General features: G+C 42.3%; 1 protein-coding gene across 1 annotated transcript in view; it reads right to left on the reverse strand.

Annotated features, from left to right (window-relative positions):
- flvcr1 (FLVCR heme transporter 1) overlaps positions 1–15,556 on the reverse strand; it is a 26,835-nt gene extending 11,279 nt beyond the window's left edge. The window contains exons 1-3 of the mRNA XM_039782078.1: positions 14,469–15,556; positions 13,556–13,700; positions 3,067–3,207 (exon numbers count right to left, since the gene is read on the reverse strand). Of these exons, the coding sequence (XP_039638012.1) occupies positions 3,067–3,207; positions 13,556–13,700; positions 14,469–15,179 (997 nt within the window). The 5' untranslated portion in view covers positions 15,180–15,556. The remainder of the gene's footprint in view (positions 1–3,066; positions 3,208–13,555; positions 13,701–14,468) is intronic.
- Positions 15,557–16,910: the final 1,354 nt, after the last annotated feature.

Below are 16,910 nucleotides of genomic sequence, written 5' to 3' on the forward strand. Positions count from 1 at the left end.
CTGCCAAATGCAGAGGAAAAGTCAGCTCGACTGTGTGACAGATCATTTATACAAGTTGACAGGGTTTTTCCTGGGGGGGTGGGGGGAGACTACGCACGGCAGTAAGGGTGATTGGTCCACGTACAGTAAAGGCAAAAAGTCTGTGTTTCTTTATTTGACAGAAATCTATGCATTTGCCTGCTATTTCTTAGCAATTTGATAAACTAAAATGTATATTATGCTTGAGTAAATAAAACCCCAATTAACAAAACTGGTTAAACAAATCCTACCCGGGAGAGTCTGGTACAGCCTGAATCTAGATATCAAACTGAGATTAGCTCTCATATTCAAGTCTCTGTTCTGCTTTGCGTTGTTTGGTTACAATGCCCTTAAACACGTTTGAGAGCAAAATTCCTCTATGCAGGAAAAAAAAACCTGGTTGAGTTGTGAAGTGTGCGTGTTGTGCTGCCTGTCACACATCGGGGAGTCACGCCAAACAACGGGTGCCGTGAGATGGTCACGCGAGAAACGTGAGAGGGCAGAAAAACGCTGTCAGCCTCAGAGTGGCCCTAATGATGTCTCTCCGCGGGGGAAACGCTCCGTTTCTGGAGCTCACATTTCAGCAAACGTTCCTCAGCGGGTTTAAACGGGGCCTGGTGGTCTTTAAACTTATCACACAGACACCTCCAGTTCTCAGTGCTGGTGGATTTTAGTGTTTTTAAGAGGCTTTTAGGGTCCGACTGTTTAGGGATTTAGTTAAAAATCGAGACTATAAATGAGCAATGGCTCCCAAGAATACAAAATACAGCAACAAAAATGGATGTGAGAGTCCAGAAAATGCTGTAAAACAGGGATACTCAACTGGCTTTGCTTACACTTTTGCAAAATGACAGAAGGCCAGGGACCAGTTAACAAACCTCCTTCAGTGTTTATCAGATCAAAACAACCCTGCATACAACAATTGTCATTTGGTAAAATAAACACAGTGATTTAGGATTGGTACAGGGTATCTGCACATTTTTTAACAGCAAATGTAAAATGACTTTTAAGATCTTTTTTAAGTCCTCTAAAAGGAAAAATTAAGACTTTACCACGACATAAAAAACAGGAATGTTCAGCGCGACACGACACACAATGGTGTGCCTTTAAGGTACCTTCAGGTACTTCAGGTCATTTGTAAATTCTTGGCCCTCATATCAGTTTGAAAAAGACATGGAGGACAGCCCCATGACATCACAAAAGCCCACAAATAAACAAAAGTTAAAGTATTCATCATCCTTTAAATTATGGGTAAATGGGGCTGCCAAATAGCCTGGACGGGGGTTCTGGGGGTTCTCCCCCAAGAAAATGCAACGCATTTATCAATCACCTACTGATCAATCACATACTCGTCAATCACCTACTGATCAATCTACTCATCAATCACCTACTCGTCAATCACCTACTGATCAATCACATACTCGTCAATCACCTACTCATCAATCTACTCATCAATCGCCTACTCATCAGTCACCTACTCATCAGTCACCTACTCATCAATCATCAATCACCTTCTCATCAATCTACTCATCAATCACCTACTCATCAATCTACTCATCAATCTACTCATCAATCGCCTACTCATCAATCTACTCATCAATCTACTCATCAATCGCCTACTCATCAGTCACCTACTCATCAGTCACCTACTCATCAATCATCAATCACCTCATCAATCTACTCATCAATCACCTACTCATCAGTCACCTACTCATCAATCACCTTCTCATCAATCTACTCATCAATCACCTACTCATCAGTCACCTACTCATCAATCACCTTCTCATCAATCTACTCATCAATCACCTACTCATCAATCTACTCATCAATCACCTACTCATCAATCTACTCATCAGTCACCTACTCATCAATCACCTACTCATCAATCTACTCATCAGTCACCTACTCATCAATCATCAATCACCTCATCAATCTACTCATCAATCACCTACTCATCAGTCACCTACTCATCAATCACCTTCTCATCAATCTACTCATCAATCACCTTCTCATCAATCTACTCATCAATCACCTTCTCATCAATCTACTCATCAATCACCTACTCATCAGTCACCTACTCATCAATCACCTACTCATCAATCTACTCATCAATCACCTTCTCATCAATCTACTCATCAATCACCTTCTCATCAATCTACTCATCAATCACCTTCTCATCAATCTACTCATCAATCACCTACTCATCAATCTACTCATCAATCACCTTCTCATCAATCTACTCATCAATCACCTTCTCATCAATCTACTCATCAATCACCTACTCATCAATCACCTACTCATCAATCACCTACTCATCAATCTACTCATCAATCACCTACTCATCAATCTACTCATCAATCACCTTCTCATCAATCTACTCATCAATCACCTACTCATCAATCTACTCATCAATCACCTTCTCATCAATCTACTCATCAATCACCTTCTCATCAATCTACTCATCAATCACCTACTCATCAATCACCTACTCATCAATCACCTACTCATCAATCTACTCATCAATCACCTTCTCATCAATCTACTCATCAATCACCTACTCATCAATCTACTCATCAATCACCTTCTCATCAATCTACTCATCAGTCACCTACTCATCAGTCACCTTCTCATCAATCTACTCATCAATCACCTACTCATCAGTCACCTACTCATCAGTCACCTTCTCATCAATCTACTCATCAATCACCTTCTCATCAATCTACTCATCAATCACCTACTCGTCAGTCACCTATGGAATGATGCAGGCTGCACCCACATAGATCGAAGTGATGCCCCCAGATGGTGCGCTGGTCAAATTGCGGTTTAAAAAAAAAAAAATACGACGACAAGTCGGACTAAATTCCAGATTTCAAGACATTTTCAGACCTTAAAAATCAAAAATTTTATTTAAGACGTTTCAGACTTTTTAAGGACCCGCGGGGAGCCCGCGGGTGTACGAAGGCGTTTCTAGGATTTGAGGACTTTCGGGGCTTAGAGCAGACCTTTGTCAGGCTTTATAAACAAGCAATATTTTTTTTTCACACTTACCGTAGCTGACGAGCAGGAGGACGAAGGCCTTGTTCTTCATCAGGTTGAAGATGGACTGTTTGTAGGAGTAATCTTCAGAAAGGGAGCTTGGGAGGACAGCCTGCGAGTGACTGGGAGGGAGGAGAGGGCGGTCCTTTATCACTGCAGAACACACACACAACATTTGTTCAATTAAAGAATGTTAGAAATGATTTCCTTTTATTAGTTATAAATTGAAGAAGCAATTTGTTGTATTTTAGAAGAATACTGAAAGCAACAGAAAGGCAGAACTGAGTACATTTCAACATATCTGTTAATTTATCGCAAGTAACATCGTTATCGCGATATTCAACAATGTTACCGCTTATACCATATTTTCCTCATATCGTGCAGCCTTACCCGATTTGGACAACAAGTCCTCCAAACTATACGATACTATAGGTTGTTTATTCTACCCTCTAATACGACCGACAAGGAGCGTGTCATAAATTAGCGCCCCTAGCGGTGGCAGGAAATACAATCTTGATTATGTTTAGGCACCGACGCTAATTAGTTAAGTTTAGAAAAAGATTGTGGTTTGGGTTTGTGTCCACAGAACGTGACGTAGCTCGGTTTGTTCCGTAAAGTTTCAAACAGGATTCGAACCCCCGTCTCCTAGAGTCCAAAAAGTCCTGTGTTTGTTTGACACATCCCCCCACACCAACCTAACTCCTTATGCCGAAATTTGCCAAGATCTTCAACCTGTTCTCGCTCCCATCGCGTCAAATATGGACGCTTGGCCACATGCCTTTGCCGTTTGTTACTGACGCTAAAAGTCTCCTCTAGCGTCATATTTAGACACGCTCGGTCAAGGCACTTGGCGTCACTTTTTAACGCTTTGGGTCGGGACCTACGTTTAACTGACATGCGGCACAAGAACGGGACTGTTAGGTTTGGGGAAAGATCCAGGGTGGGGTTATAAAATGTACGTTTCAGTGACAGACGGGACAAGAACGGGACAGGAACCCCGGTCTCCTGGGTGAAGGTCCTGTGATGTTTAACCCATCCAACCCAGCCTCCCTACGCGGCATTTGGGTCTTTCATACTACTCGCTACCGCTGTCGCTCTCAATACCACGTCATCTTACAGCGGTCGAGCTGCTGCTCTGCCCGGTGCGTTCCATACAGACGCTAAAGGGTGCTTTATGCGTCGTATCTGATGCTGAGAGCCACTGGCAAAGCGTCAGAATTTGTTGAGTCGGGAGTGAGAACGGGTTGAAATATTTTACTTTGTCGTCCACCAGAGGGCGCTGTCACTATAAACATAATTGCTGCTTGAACAAACGACTTATGTGGCCGTTTTTCCGGGAAGCGAGGTACTTTCAATAATTTAATACATTATCACTGAATACCTATGTATTCCATTAAAGGTCCCATGGCATGAAAATTCCCCCAGCCTGCCTATGGTCCCCCAGTAACTAGAAATGGTGATAGGTGTAAACCGAGCCCTGGGTATCCTGCTCTGCCTTTGAGAAAATGAAAGCTCAGATTGTGGGACTGGGCTGTGGCTGTAATTCTGCACCAAGGCTGAATTTCGGGAAAGAGACTTCAGATACAGTATTAGGGGACTACTAAGGTCTATATAAAAGAGACTTCAGATACAGTATTAGGGGACCACTAAGGTCTATATAAAAGAGACTTCAGATACAGTATTAGGGGACCACTAAGGTCTATATAAAAGAGACTTCAGATACAGTATTAGGGGACCACTAAGGTCTATATAAAAGAGACTTCAGATACAGTATTAGGGGACCACTAAGGTCTATATAAAAGAGACTTCAGATACAGTATTAGGGGACCACTAAGGTCTATATAAAAGAGACTTCAGATACAGTATTAGGGGACCACTAAGGTCTATATAAAAGAGACTTCAGATACAGTATTAGGGGACTACTAAGGTCTATATAAAAGAGACTTCAGATACAGTATTAGAGGACCACTAAGGTCTATATAAAAGAGACTTCAGATACAGTATTAGGGGACCACTAAGGTCTATATAAAAGCATCCAAAAAGCAGCATGTCATGGTATTTTACAAATCATGGTTATATCTTTATGTGACCCATCAGTATGAAAATCAAAGGACAAAAAAAATGTGCTTGAAATGGATAATCCAATAAACGTCATGTCTACTTTTAGTATAGTGAAACTTACATAATCACTGTGTAATACAGCAGTGAGGGTTACAGTGACTCTACTTTTTCTGTTTGAATGGCTGGTTGAAACCACAGCTACAGTGTCAACATCATTTGTTTGCATGTTTGTCAGTTCAAAGCGAGGGTGTGATTTCACCCTTTCCACCGACACAAACTCCGCCCTTTTTCTCACCAAAACACAGACATTAAAGTGTAACCCTTCACCACAGGTCTTTCCTTAACCTAAACCTAGGTTAATCCTACTCTTATCTTAATCCTTAACTCAAAGTGCTAATCCTTAACTGGTCATTTACGGATTTAAGGAGCAGCAAAATGTTCACTGTGGAAGATTTCTGGAATATTTCCATCCTTGTGAGGTGATCTGGTCCTGAGAAGGGCAAGAACACACACACACACACACACACACAATTCCTCTAGTCAACTCACATGACTTTGTGGTAACTGTACGACAAATCCCCAGCAACTTAAACAGATGGTGGCTAGGGATGTAACAATGCATCGTGAATCGGTTAAAAATTTATTTAAATTCTCATTTTGATCAAGGGGTAGGGCTAAGGGGAAGGGGTATATACCCCTTAGTTTTAAGCAAAGTCACTTTGATTTAAAAATTACGAAAGGCTTGTTTTGTGCTCTACACAGTCCTGTACATATATATATATATATATATATATATATATATATATATATATATATATATATATATATATATATATATATATATATATATATCTGTGGAGGATGTACATGTGAGTGATCATAGTGTGTGTTTCTTTAACCTGAACTTACCTCGGGACCCCCGCTTCTGAGAATGAAGGCTCAAAGGAGAGTTATTAACCAGGATGTTGCTGGGAAGTTTTCTATGTTGTTTGAGCGATGCAGGCTAAGGGGTTGCAGTGATGCAAATGTGTATGCTGAGTCTTTTAACAGCCAATGTTTAGCAATTTTGGATGAAGTGGCTCCTATGAAATCAAACATGGTCTCTCTTAAAAAGCCCTGCCCCTGGATAAATACATCCATTCAGAGCTGTAGAAGTAAACGTCGGAAGATAGAGCGCTTATGGAAAACAACTAAACTCGAAGTTCACAGGCTTTATCTTAGGGAATTAACTACCTCCCTAAATGAACTTCTGAAAAGTGCTAGAACTAAATACTTCTCTCAGCTAATATCCTCTCATAAGAAAAACCCCAAATTCTTGTTTGACACCATTAATTCAATTGTTTCACCATCTGTCCCTCCAATAGCGGTGTTCTCTTTGTCAAACAGTAATGTATTCCTTGACTTCTTTGTTGAGAAGATTAAAGATATCAGATCTAGTATTTTACCTCCTCCTGCTTGTTTCAAAGCTTGTACTTGGCGCTTTCTCATCCATGTTTCTCCTTTGAACTAGTGACATTACATGAGGTTACAACTTTGCTAGATAAGTTGAAACCTTCTTGTTGTCACAGTGATGTTCTTCCAACTATGCTGTTTAAGCGGTTTTTCATTAGTATTGGCCCCTGTGTTGTAGAAATGATCAATACCTCTCTTTTAACTGGTGTGGTTCCGGACATTTTTAAACATGCTATTGTTGAACCTGTTCTTAAAAAACCAAGTTTAGATCCATTGCAACCAATGAATTATAGGCCTATATCTAAACTCCCTTTATGGCGTAAGATTCTAGAGAAAGTGGTAGCAGAGCAGCTTACTACTTTCTTAGAGATAAATAATATTTTTGACAAATATCAGTCAGGTTTCCGGAAAAAACATTCTCGGAAACTGCACTAGTTAAAGTTTCAGTGATATTTTGATGTCAGCAGATTGTGGAAAGCATACAGTGTTAGTTTTATTGGACCTTACATCTGCCTTTGACACTATTGATCACAATATTTTGATTAATAAACTTCAGGATCTATTAGGGATATCGGGATCAGCTTTAAAATGGTTTTCATCTTACCTTACCGGTAGAAGTTTTGGTGTCTTTATCAATCAGATCATGTCAGATACTGCAGGTCTATCGAGTGGTGTTCCTCAGGGTTCTATCCTGGGACCGATTCTCTTCCTTTTATATATACTTCCTTTAGGACATATAATCGGCCAGTACAAGGATGTTTCTTATCACTTGTATGCAGATGACATTCAGCTATACTGCTCTTTTAAGCCTACTGAGTTATATAAACTGTCATCCCTACTCAACTGTCTGAGTGGGATTAAGCAGTGGCTAAATGATAACTTTTTACTGTTGAACTCAGCTAAGACTGAAACACTCATCATTGCCCCAGAGCAGAGCATCGCTCAGATAAAACAGCATCTCGGTGCCTTAGGCTCGTCTGTGCAGCCCAGTCTCAGGAGCTTAGGTGTTGTTTTTGATGTTTCCATGTCTCTAGAGAAACACTCGAAGCAACTTATTAAAAACTGTTTCTTTCAATTAAGGAACATTTCAAAGATAAGAGCTTTGGTGTCAAAGGCCGATTTGGAGATGATTATTCATGCATTCATTTCGTCCCGTTTAGATTATTGTAATAGTCTTTTTATTTGTCTTGATAAGAAAGATCTTTGTCGCCTCCAGACTGTCCAGAATTCTGCTGCTAGGCTTTTAACTCACACTAGTAAGCGGGCACACATCACTCCGGTTTTAGCTTCACTTCATTGGTTACCAGTGAAATTTAGAATACACTTCAAGATTTTGGTTCTAACTTTTAGAGCCCTACAAGGTCAGGGGCCCCATATATCTCTGACCTGATACAGCTGCGTCACGTCCTCACGTAGTCTGAGATCAACAGGTCAGAGATTTTTAGTTGCCCCCCTGACACACATTTTAAAACTAGAGGGGACCGTTCGTTTCAAGCTGTGGCACCTAAGGCTGTGGAACTCACTGCCTCCTTCCGTACGCTGCTTGGATTCAGTGACAAATTTTAAAACTCAGTTGAAAACTCTTCTTTTTAAAGAGGCGTTTCAATAGACCATAGGGTGATTAGGCCGGTTTTATTGTGTCCTAAGTGTCTTTTCTGATTATGTACTGCAATGTATAACTGTTGTGTATCCACCCATTTGTTGTGAAGCACTTTGTGATTTTTATCTGTGAAATGTGCTATACAAATAAATTTTACTTACTTACTTACTATATATATATATATTTGCAACCATGTTCTTAATTTAAACGTTTTTAAAAATCGCTAGTTTGCTATGCTAACGCTAACGTTAACGTTACATTGCTGATTTGCACAACAGTCCCGCATTTCTCTGCCTTGAATGGACTCCATGCATGTCTACAGTGTTAACTAAACTCCATTAGCAGCGAATTTTGTTTTATATCCGTGCATAACACTACTTGCTTTGGAGACATCGATACGTGCTTTACATTTACCGTCCTGTATCACACAGGGACGCCGGAGGAAACCCAGCAGCTGATCCGCTTTCGGGCTGAAAACGAGCAGAAGTTTCTGCGTTCATGTTGTAGCCATTCATTATTGTATTGGTACTGTCTTATTGAAATCATTTGTAATTCATTCCTGTTCATGCACCTGTACATTGTTGTTGGTTATGATACAGGACACTAATGAAAGAAATGGGGGATGGAGGGAAAGGTTACTGGCATCAGACTGGGGTCTGGAATTTCAGAATAGCTGTAGTTTTTTGTTTGTGGTCTTGTGTGTCTTTTTGAGTTTTATACATTTGAGTGCCTTTTTTATAGTTCTAATAGTTGATAATGGTTCTGTAATGTAATATATTTTGATATACTGTTTTTGCCTGTTATGTTTAGTAGTATGTATGATGATGTAACCAAGTGGTGTCTCATTTCATAGGGGTATGTTTTCACCCCTACCCCTTACCACTCGGTTTTAAGGTACAAAGGCTAGGGGTAAAACGAAGGGGTAGCGATAAGGGGGGGAAGGGGTAAGACAGAGAAATGAGATTCAGCCTAAGGCTATGTTTAGACGGAAACGATCTGAAGTGAAAACGCAAAAGTGGCGTTGCATTCTCACTTTTTATTCCGCGTTTAGACAAGCGTTTTGTACCGTCTTTTGCAGCTAAAAGCTAACGCTCCGGCCGTCACGGTGGTGTCTTTGTAGCCCTTACAGGAGGTTTTCTATCCAGCCTGGAACTTGTGCCTTTTTTCAGGGTCGTTGAGCTATAAATCCAAACTTTTACACACGTACACACCGCCGCCGACTCGAGCTGCAAAGAAGCTCTGGCCGCCCTGTCGAGGACGCTTGTCAGAAAGTACGGGGAAGCTGTTTGACGCTTTAGCCGCTCTGACGTGGCAGCGGTCGATGTTCGATCATGTTCAACACACGATTGAAGACAAAGCACAAGCAGCCGCTGCACGGCCAATACACTGACACTTTTATAAATGACATATATAAGGACAGAATTTGTATTGTTTGTTGGTCGCAGCGGTGTCTGTTAGCAGTTAGCTCGCTCGTTAGCCGCTGAACTGCAGCAGAATGCAGGCAGAGCGAGCAGCCGGCAGCTGTTGACCCGTGCAGGACTTCACTGTGAGCGGTAGGGTTGTGCCGATGGACGATGATGGCTGCCCCTTCCCCCCCCCCTCCCGGTCAAACACACTAATCCTAGTCGCGGGCGCTGGACGGGAAATTGACAAGTGCGTCGGTCAAGATTGGCTGTAGTGATACATTCTCTCTCTCTCCCTGTCAGCTGTAGCTCGCTCTACCTTCTAACGTTGGACACAGCGGTCTCGAGTAAGAGAGAAAAAAGCGTGTAAAAGTGGAGCGCTATCACACCTTTCCTTTCCCCTCATTGGACTAAGTTTGTCGACACTACTCTGTGCGTGCATCAATAAGTAAGGCTGAGGTCCTGTAGGTAACGGACGATGTTATGCAGGATTTATGAATGTACGCGAAGCAACAGGCTAATTCAAGAAGGGTGCTATTTTATGTGTGAGCTAATATTGCGCGCATCTGTTCATATGCGCTGCAAGAGTTATGTTTCTGTTTATTGAATGCGTTATTCAGTGCAAACATAATCGTGAATGTAGTTTAAACTCAGTAATGATGGTATATTAGGTTATTACTGTCGCTCTGTTGAAGGCAGACGTCCCACTGTACTGTCGTTACGCAGATCACGGACATCTGATTGATTTTACTGCACCGTAGTTAAGTGAAAGTAGGTCATGTTGTAAAACCTACCAGCAGGGCACCACTTACAGAGGGCATTTAAATGTATCTCTAATCGTTTCTATGTTAACTGTTGGCCCATAGTAGTAGGAAAAAATATTTATGTAAAGCTACCGCTACCTGTTATTCTGCTTGTCTGTCAATGTGCTTTTATGCCATACAAGGCCTAAATTATAAATAAAAGCTAAACCGTCTATGAGTCAGAGACATTTCTTTGTAGGGAGTGCAGATGTGCCTCGCCCAGAGTACTTGTAACCACTTCCTCAATGACTGCACGCATCTCTTTTGTATTGAGCGCAAATACAACTTTAACTGCTAACATTCTACAACGGTTAAAGGAGAATTCCGGTCGATTTCAACCCGTAGCTCTGTTGTTTGTAAATTTGGAGTGCTGTCAGTAGCGAGAAAAACGAAAACAATCGGTGTTATCCTCCTGCTAGATTTTGCATCCAACAGGCTTAAACAGGGCAAGTTTTAAACGTGTTTTTAGCCTGTAAACATGTTTGAAATGTCATTACAAGTGCCTACCCATGTGCAGTTATTCCTACCGAGGGAACACAGCAAATTTGACTGCAGTAGCTGTGACAGAAATGCATAAAAGTTGTGTTAATCCATACCTCTGTTGATTTCCTCGTTTCTGATGAAGTCAACACTAGTCGATTGCCGAACTCATACAATCCAATATTCCAAAACGTATTTTTTCCCCCCAAAAAAACGATTTGCCAAGGTTATTTCCATAACAATGACTGTAGCAACAAGCTGTAACCTGACAGAACGCCACAGCTCAGCCTGCAGAGTGGCCGGCTGGAGTTCAAAAGTTCAACAGCTTTAAGATCGAAGATCGAAGAAAAAAAAAGAAGAGCGGTGCAATTTTTAAACGGCCTAGGGCGTAATCTACTTTTAATTTAACTTGTTTGACTTCAGACATCACTACTTCTTCTAAAGCCTGGTTCACACGGGACGATTTTAAAATTATCTGCCGATTTTCCAATCCTGAGAGACCCCACACATGGGTCTAACAGTTTTGGTCGTACAGTGTGTGGTGCGCAGCACACGGCAAAATCAACACATCACACACAAACCGATTTGACTGCCGAGCATTCCCAGGTCAGACGGGAAATGTCACAAAAACCCTTGAGATCAAACGCGACTTCAGAGTAAACAATCATGGCGGATGCAGTGGCGATTGTTTGTAGTTTGTTTTTAACCGAAAAAAAACGTTATCAAAAGAAAAGCCGATGGTCAGAGAAGTGGAGACAACGCGAGCATGGACTATACTCAGCTACATCACGATATGGAGGTGAGTTGTTGTTTTTTCTCATAGAAATGTCGTTACGTACTACACAGATTAATTACCGTTGACATACACGTTCATATATTCGTTTCCATGTACTCTGGTGGACTGCAGTTGTGGATGTAGTTATGCCCATCGACTTTATTGTATGCCACAGTCCACAGGCTGCGTGCTCGTTTGTCCCCGGGGGACACCACACACGAGGAGAGATCGGGCCAAAAAAATGTTGGATATCCCCGATTTGAGATCGGAGCGGTCCCAACGTCCTTCCGAGCAGACGAGAGCAGTCGTCACACACCACACACGGCAGGAATATCTGATCAGATTATTTTACGATAATCGGAGCATCCTTAAGATTGTCGGGAGGGGTGAATCGGGCTAAAATCGGCCTAATTATCCTGCCGTCTGTACCAGGCTTTAGTTTATTTATTTGAAGAGATTTCTCTGACATGGTGCTCTTTGGATGCTTTTATATAGGCCTTAGTGGTCCTCTGATACTGTATCTGAAGTCTCTTTTATATAGGCCTTAGTGGTCCCCTAATACTGTATCTGAAGTCTCTTTTATATAGACCTTAGTGGTCCCCTAATACTGTATCTGAAGTCTCTTTTATATAGGCCTTAGTGGTCCCCTAATACTGTATCTGAAGTCTCTTTTATATAGGCCTTAGTGGTCCCCTAATACTGTATCTGAAGTCTCTTTTATATAGACCTTAATGGTCCCCTAATACTGTATCTGAAGTCTCTTTTATATAGACCTTAGTGGTCCCCTAATACTGTATCTGAAGTCTCTTTTATATAGACCTTAGTGGTCCCCTAATACTGTATCTGAAGTCTCTTTTATATAGACCTTAGTGGTCCCCTAATACTGTATCTGAAGTCTCTTTTATATAGGCCTTAGTGGTCCCCTAATACTGTATCTGAAGTCTCTTTTATATAGACCTTAGTGGTCCCCTAATACTGTATCTGAAGTCTCTTTTATATAGACCTTAGTGGTCCCCTATTACTGTATCTGAAGTCTCTTTTATATAGACCTTAGTGGTCCCCTAACACTGTATCTGAAGTCTCTTTTATATAGACCTTAGTGGTCCCCTAATACTGTATCTGAAGTCTCTTTTATATAGACCTTAATGGTCCCCTAATACTGTATCTGAAGTCTCTTTTATATAGACCTTAGTGGTCCCCTAATACTGTATCTGAAGTCTCTTTTATATAGACCTTAGTGGTCCCCTAATACTGTATCTGAAGTCTCTTTCCCAAAATTCAGCCTTGGTGCAGAATTACAGCCACTAGAGCCAGTCCCACAATGAGCTTTCCTTAGGATGTGTCATTTCTGTCTGTAGCGATTGAGGAGGAGAGAGGGGGGGGGGCAAGGTGGAGGTTGGGGGTGTGGCCTTGACCAACTGCCACTTTGCTCGTTTGAAAGCCATGATGTCTCTCTCTCTCTCATGGGTGGGCCAAATTCTCTGTGCGGGCAAAGCAGAGAAAGGGGAGGTAACCTTGCTCCTTATGACCTCATAAGGAGAAGATTCCTGATTGGTCCATCTGAGCTTTCATTTTCTCAAAGGCAGAGCAGGATACCCAGGGCTCGGTTTACACCTATCACCATTTCTAGCCACTGGGGGACCATAGGCAGGCTGGGGGAACGCATATTAATGTTAAAAAACCTCATAAAGTGACATTTTCATGCTATGGGACCTTTACATTTTTTTGATCTGGGATTTGTTTTAAAAATCTAATAATTTATTATCTTATATTTACTTTATGTTATTTATGATAATTTCAGTGTCACTTTTGATATGGATATGAATCCCTAATATGTATGCAAGGCAGTGTGTGTGTGTGTGTGTGTGTGTGTGTGTGTGTGTGTGTGTGTGTGTGTGTGTGCGCGCGTGCGCGTCCGTGTGTTTACCTATAACGGCGAGGATGAAGAGGAAGGTGGAGACGGCGGCGGTGCCGTAGAACATGACGCTGATGTTGTGACCCGTGAGTGCGACATCGTCGGGCGTGTTGGGAACCAAAACTGGAGGTAACAGGAAGCCTATGGCGGTTCCCAACTAGGGACGAGAGACATAGAAAGACACAGAGACAGAGAGAAATATTGTTTACTAAGCTGTTATACAGTGTGTTGTCATATTAGGCTACACATTTATATGAATTGGTTGGTGATAACACATTTGTGTATTAATCAATTATACAGCATTTTTATTTTGTTCCATTCTATTTTATTGTTTAAAATTCGAATACCGAAATCGATATTTTAATGTATGCCTTTTTGTTTTCAATGACTGTCATGTTAGTCCTGTAAGGTAAAAAGTACTATGTAGTATTAGTATTCATCAAGCAGAATAACCCAAATCAGAATACTATATTAGAATTGATGCACTAGACACCACTTTCATGTTGCAGCTAGTATGGTGTGGCTAATTTCCAATAATAAATTGCTATCTTAATACCATCATATTGTTTGATTTCTATTTTTATGTAGTAATCTGACTCTGCCAAGTTAACTAAACCTGTCAAGATAAATGCAGGCTACGTAGTTGAAGTATAAAGTAATATACATGGAAATAATCAAGTAGAGTAGCCTACATAACCTCAAAAGTGTAGTAAAGTATAGGTTACTTGAGTAAATGTACTTAGTTACTTTCCACCACTGTCTGCTGGCTCCATCTCTCTTCACTTCCCCTCCAATTCTTCCATGACTCTATTATATTTTATTTTATTCTATTGTATTGACTATCTATTCCACTTAATGTCTAACCAACACATTGTAAAATATAGCCTATCAATAATATGTTGCGCGCGCACACACAAACACTGACCTGGTTCCCCAGCACGGCTGCTGCGCACGCGGTGGAAACCTCGCCGGGTCCGAACCACACCGAGGCGACGCGGGAAGGCAGGCCGAGGATGAACACCTGCGCCACGGAGCAGACGACCTGCGCGGCGATGGTGACTCCGAACAGCCCGGGGCTTACGCTGGCGCACTTCAGCCAGGCGCCGACGCAGTTAAGGCCGGCGCCCAGCAGGGCCGTGAGCCGCAGACCCGTCCGGTCCAGCAGCCAGGTAGCCGGGAAGATGAGAGGAATGTAGACGACCATGTAGACGATGGAGAGCCAGTCCACCTTGTCGTTCGTCACCCCGTAGTACCGCGTGAACACGTTGGCTATGATGCTGTACTGGATCCACTGGAAGGCGTTCACCAACGAGTACAGGCTGAAAACTAAGAGCACGGCGAACCGGCGCGGGTACAGTTTAGTCTCTAGCTTTGTCCCTTGCATCTCCTCCGCCTCTCCTCCTCCACCGTTAGGCAGCATCGCCTCTCTCTCATCCGCCGGCACTTCCTTCTCCTGCTCCAGCGCCCTGCTGTCGGTGTCTGTCTCCCCGGCCCCGCCTGTCTTTATTGCTGCTTCGTATGTCGGGCATCTCTCGGCCGCTCCCTCCAGCTCGGGAGTCTTCCTGCCGACCGTGATGTCGTCAGGTGCGCCGGTATCCGCGCGCAGGTGCTCCTGCACGAGGTCGCCGGCAACCATAATGCCTGTTTTGATGCTCTTTTTCTTCTTTTCTTCCCCCCCGCTGCTGTAGTTATACGTCGGGGGGATGTGACAGCTAGGACCGAGCTACAGGAAGCGAGAAAACGCAGCACAGAGCGGTTTCCTCATTCAGTTAGGCGAGTCTTCTCGTGACCGAACATCAATGAAAATAATGTGAACCGGACTCTGGCGAGACACACATCAAAACGACGCACTTTAACACGCCATACTGGTCAGAACATAGACGGTTTTTCAGCTTCTTATCTCCTCCCCGGCCGCTCTGAACCAGCACGCTGCCAGTCTGCCAGGCTTGTGTGCGTATATCTCTCTCTGCCTCTCTCGCTCTCTGCCTCACTCGCTCTCTGCCTCTCTCCTCTCTCGCTCTCTGTCTCTCTCGCTCTCTGCCTCACTCGCTCTCTGTCTCTCTCGCTCTCTGCCTCTCTCCTCTCTCGCTCTCTCTCTCTCTCTCTGTGGTTGCGGTTACCCCTCCACGTCCCTCTATCTATTGTTCAGCCGACGCTGACACACATGGCCTTCCGATGCTAATGAGCCAATAGTAGAGCAGCAAGCTGTGTAGTAGGACTATCTTTAGCCTACGTGATGATGTGGAAAGTGGGATACCTTACCATGATGCAACAGCTTGTACAGTGAATATAAGTTATAGTAAACTATAAAGTGTATTGGCCTATTATAACCCTAAGCCCTTCCTATTGTCTTGTGCTCTGTGGTCTCTGTTGATGCTTTTTGAAAAAGCAGCTGAAGACTCCCTTGTTTAAACGTTTTGCTGTTTTTTTTTTCTTATGGATGTAATTTTGTGTTGAAGGTCTTTTTAATTTTCAATTAACATTGGTATTTAATGTCTTTTTTGCTTGCTCAATGTAATGCCATTGGTCTTATTTTAGCAATTTTATCATGTGAAGCACTTTTTGACTTTGTCCATGAAAGGTGCTTTATCAAATAAACGCATTATTATTACATATAATAAGAGGTAAATAATTCAGTTGAATAAGTCTACTAAATTGCCTTCTATTTAGTCTGCCGCGTTAATGTTGCTGTTATGTTACTGTAATGTTACTGTAATGTACTAATACAAATTAATTACAAATGTATGATTGTTATTATTCAATTTATGTATTTAGACAAAGACGGTTACGTCTTAAATAGCGATATTACACAAACTATTATTGAAACGTTAATGGATATTGTAAATGAAAGGGTTGTTCTATTTTTATTTAACCCTTGTGTTGCCCTTCGGGTCCCAGTGACCCGAAGGGCAACACAAGGGTTATGTAGAGTTCACAGATTAAAGGCGATATTTCCCAGTAATAGAACTTTAGCTCCATTGATTTGCCGCTCCTGTCAGAGAGACTGAAGGGGAAATGACCCAAAGATGAAGTTATTCGGGTCTTTTGAGGAACAGTGTGGGTTGGAGCCCTCTAGGGTTTGTCAGTACACTGCGATATCACAAAAGGGTGTGGTTGCAAGTGTAAAGGCCGAGTTACATGTATGCTTCTGCCTTAAATCGATGGCATTGATACGTACAGTATGTAGCTACGTGGAGATACGACCCTACGCCGTAGCCTAACGTGCACCTCTCGAAAAATGTAACTACACGTCACGGCGACGCACGTCGCTCGGCCGTGGCCTGGTAGCGTTGCATTTCCTCTTCTCTTCTGAAATCAGGGAGAGGGTTAACTTCTCCTGCTCCAGGTTTCCCACCGTGGTCAGAAA

The sequence above is a fragment of the Perca fluviatilis genome, chromosome 18 (assembly GCF_010015445.1).
Source record: "Perca fluviatilis chromosome 18, GENO_Pfluv_1.0, whole genome shotgun sequence".
Classification (NCBI taxonomy): domain Eukaryota; kingdom Metazoa; phylum Chordata; class Actinopteri; order Perciformes; family Percidae; genus Perca; species Perca fluviatilis.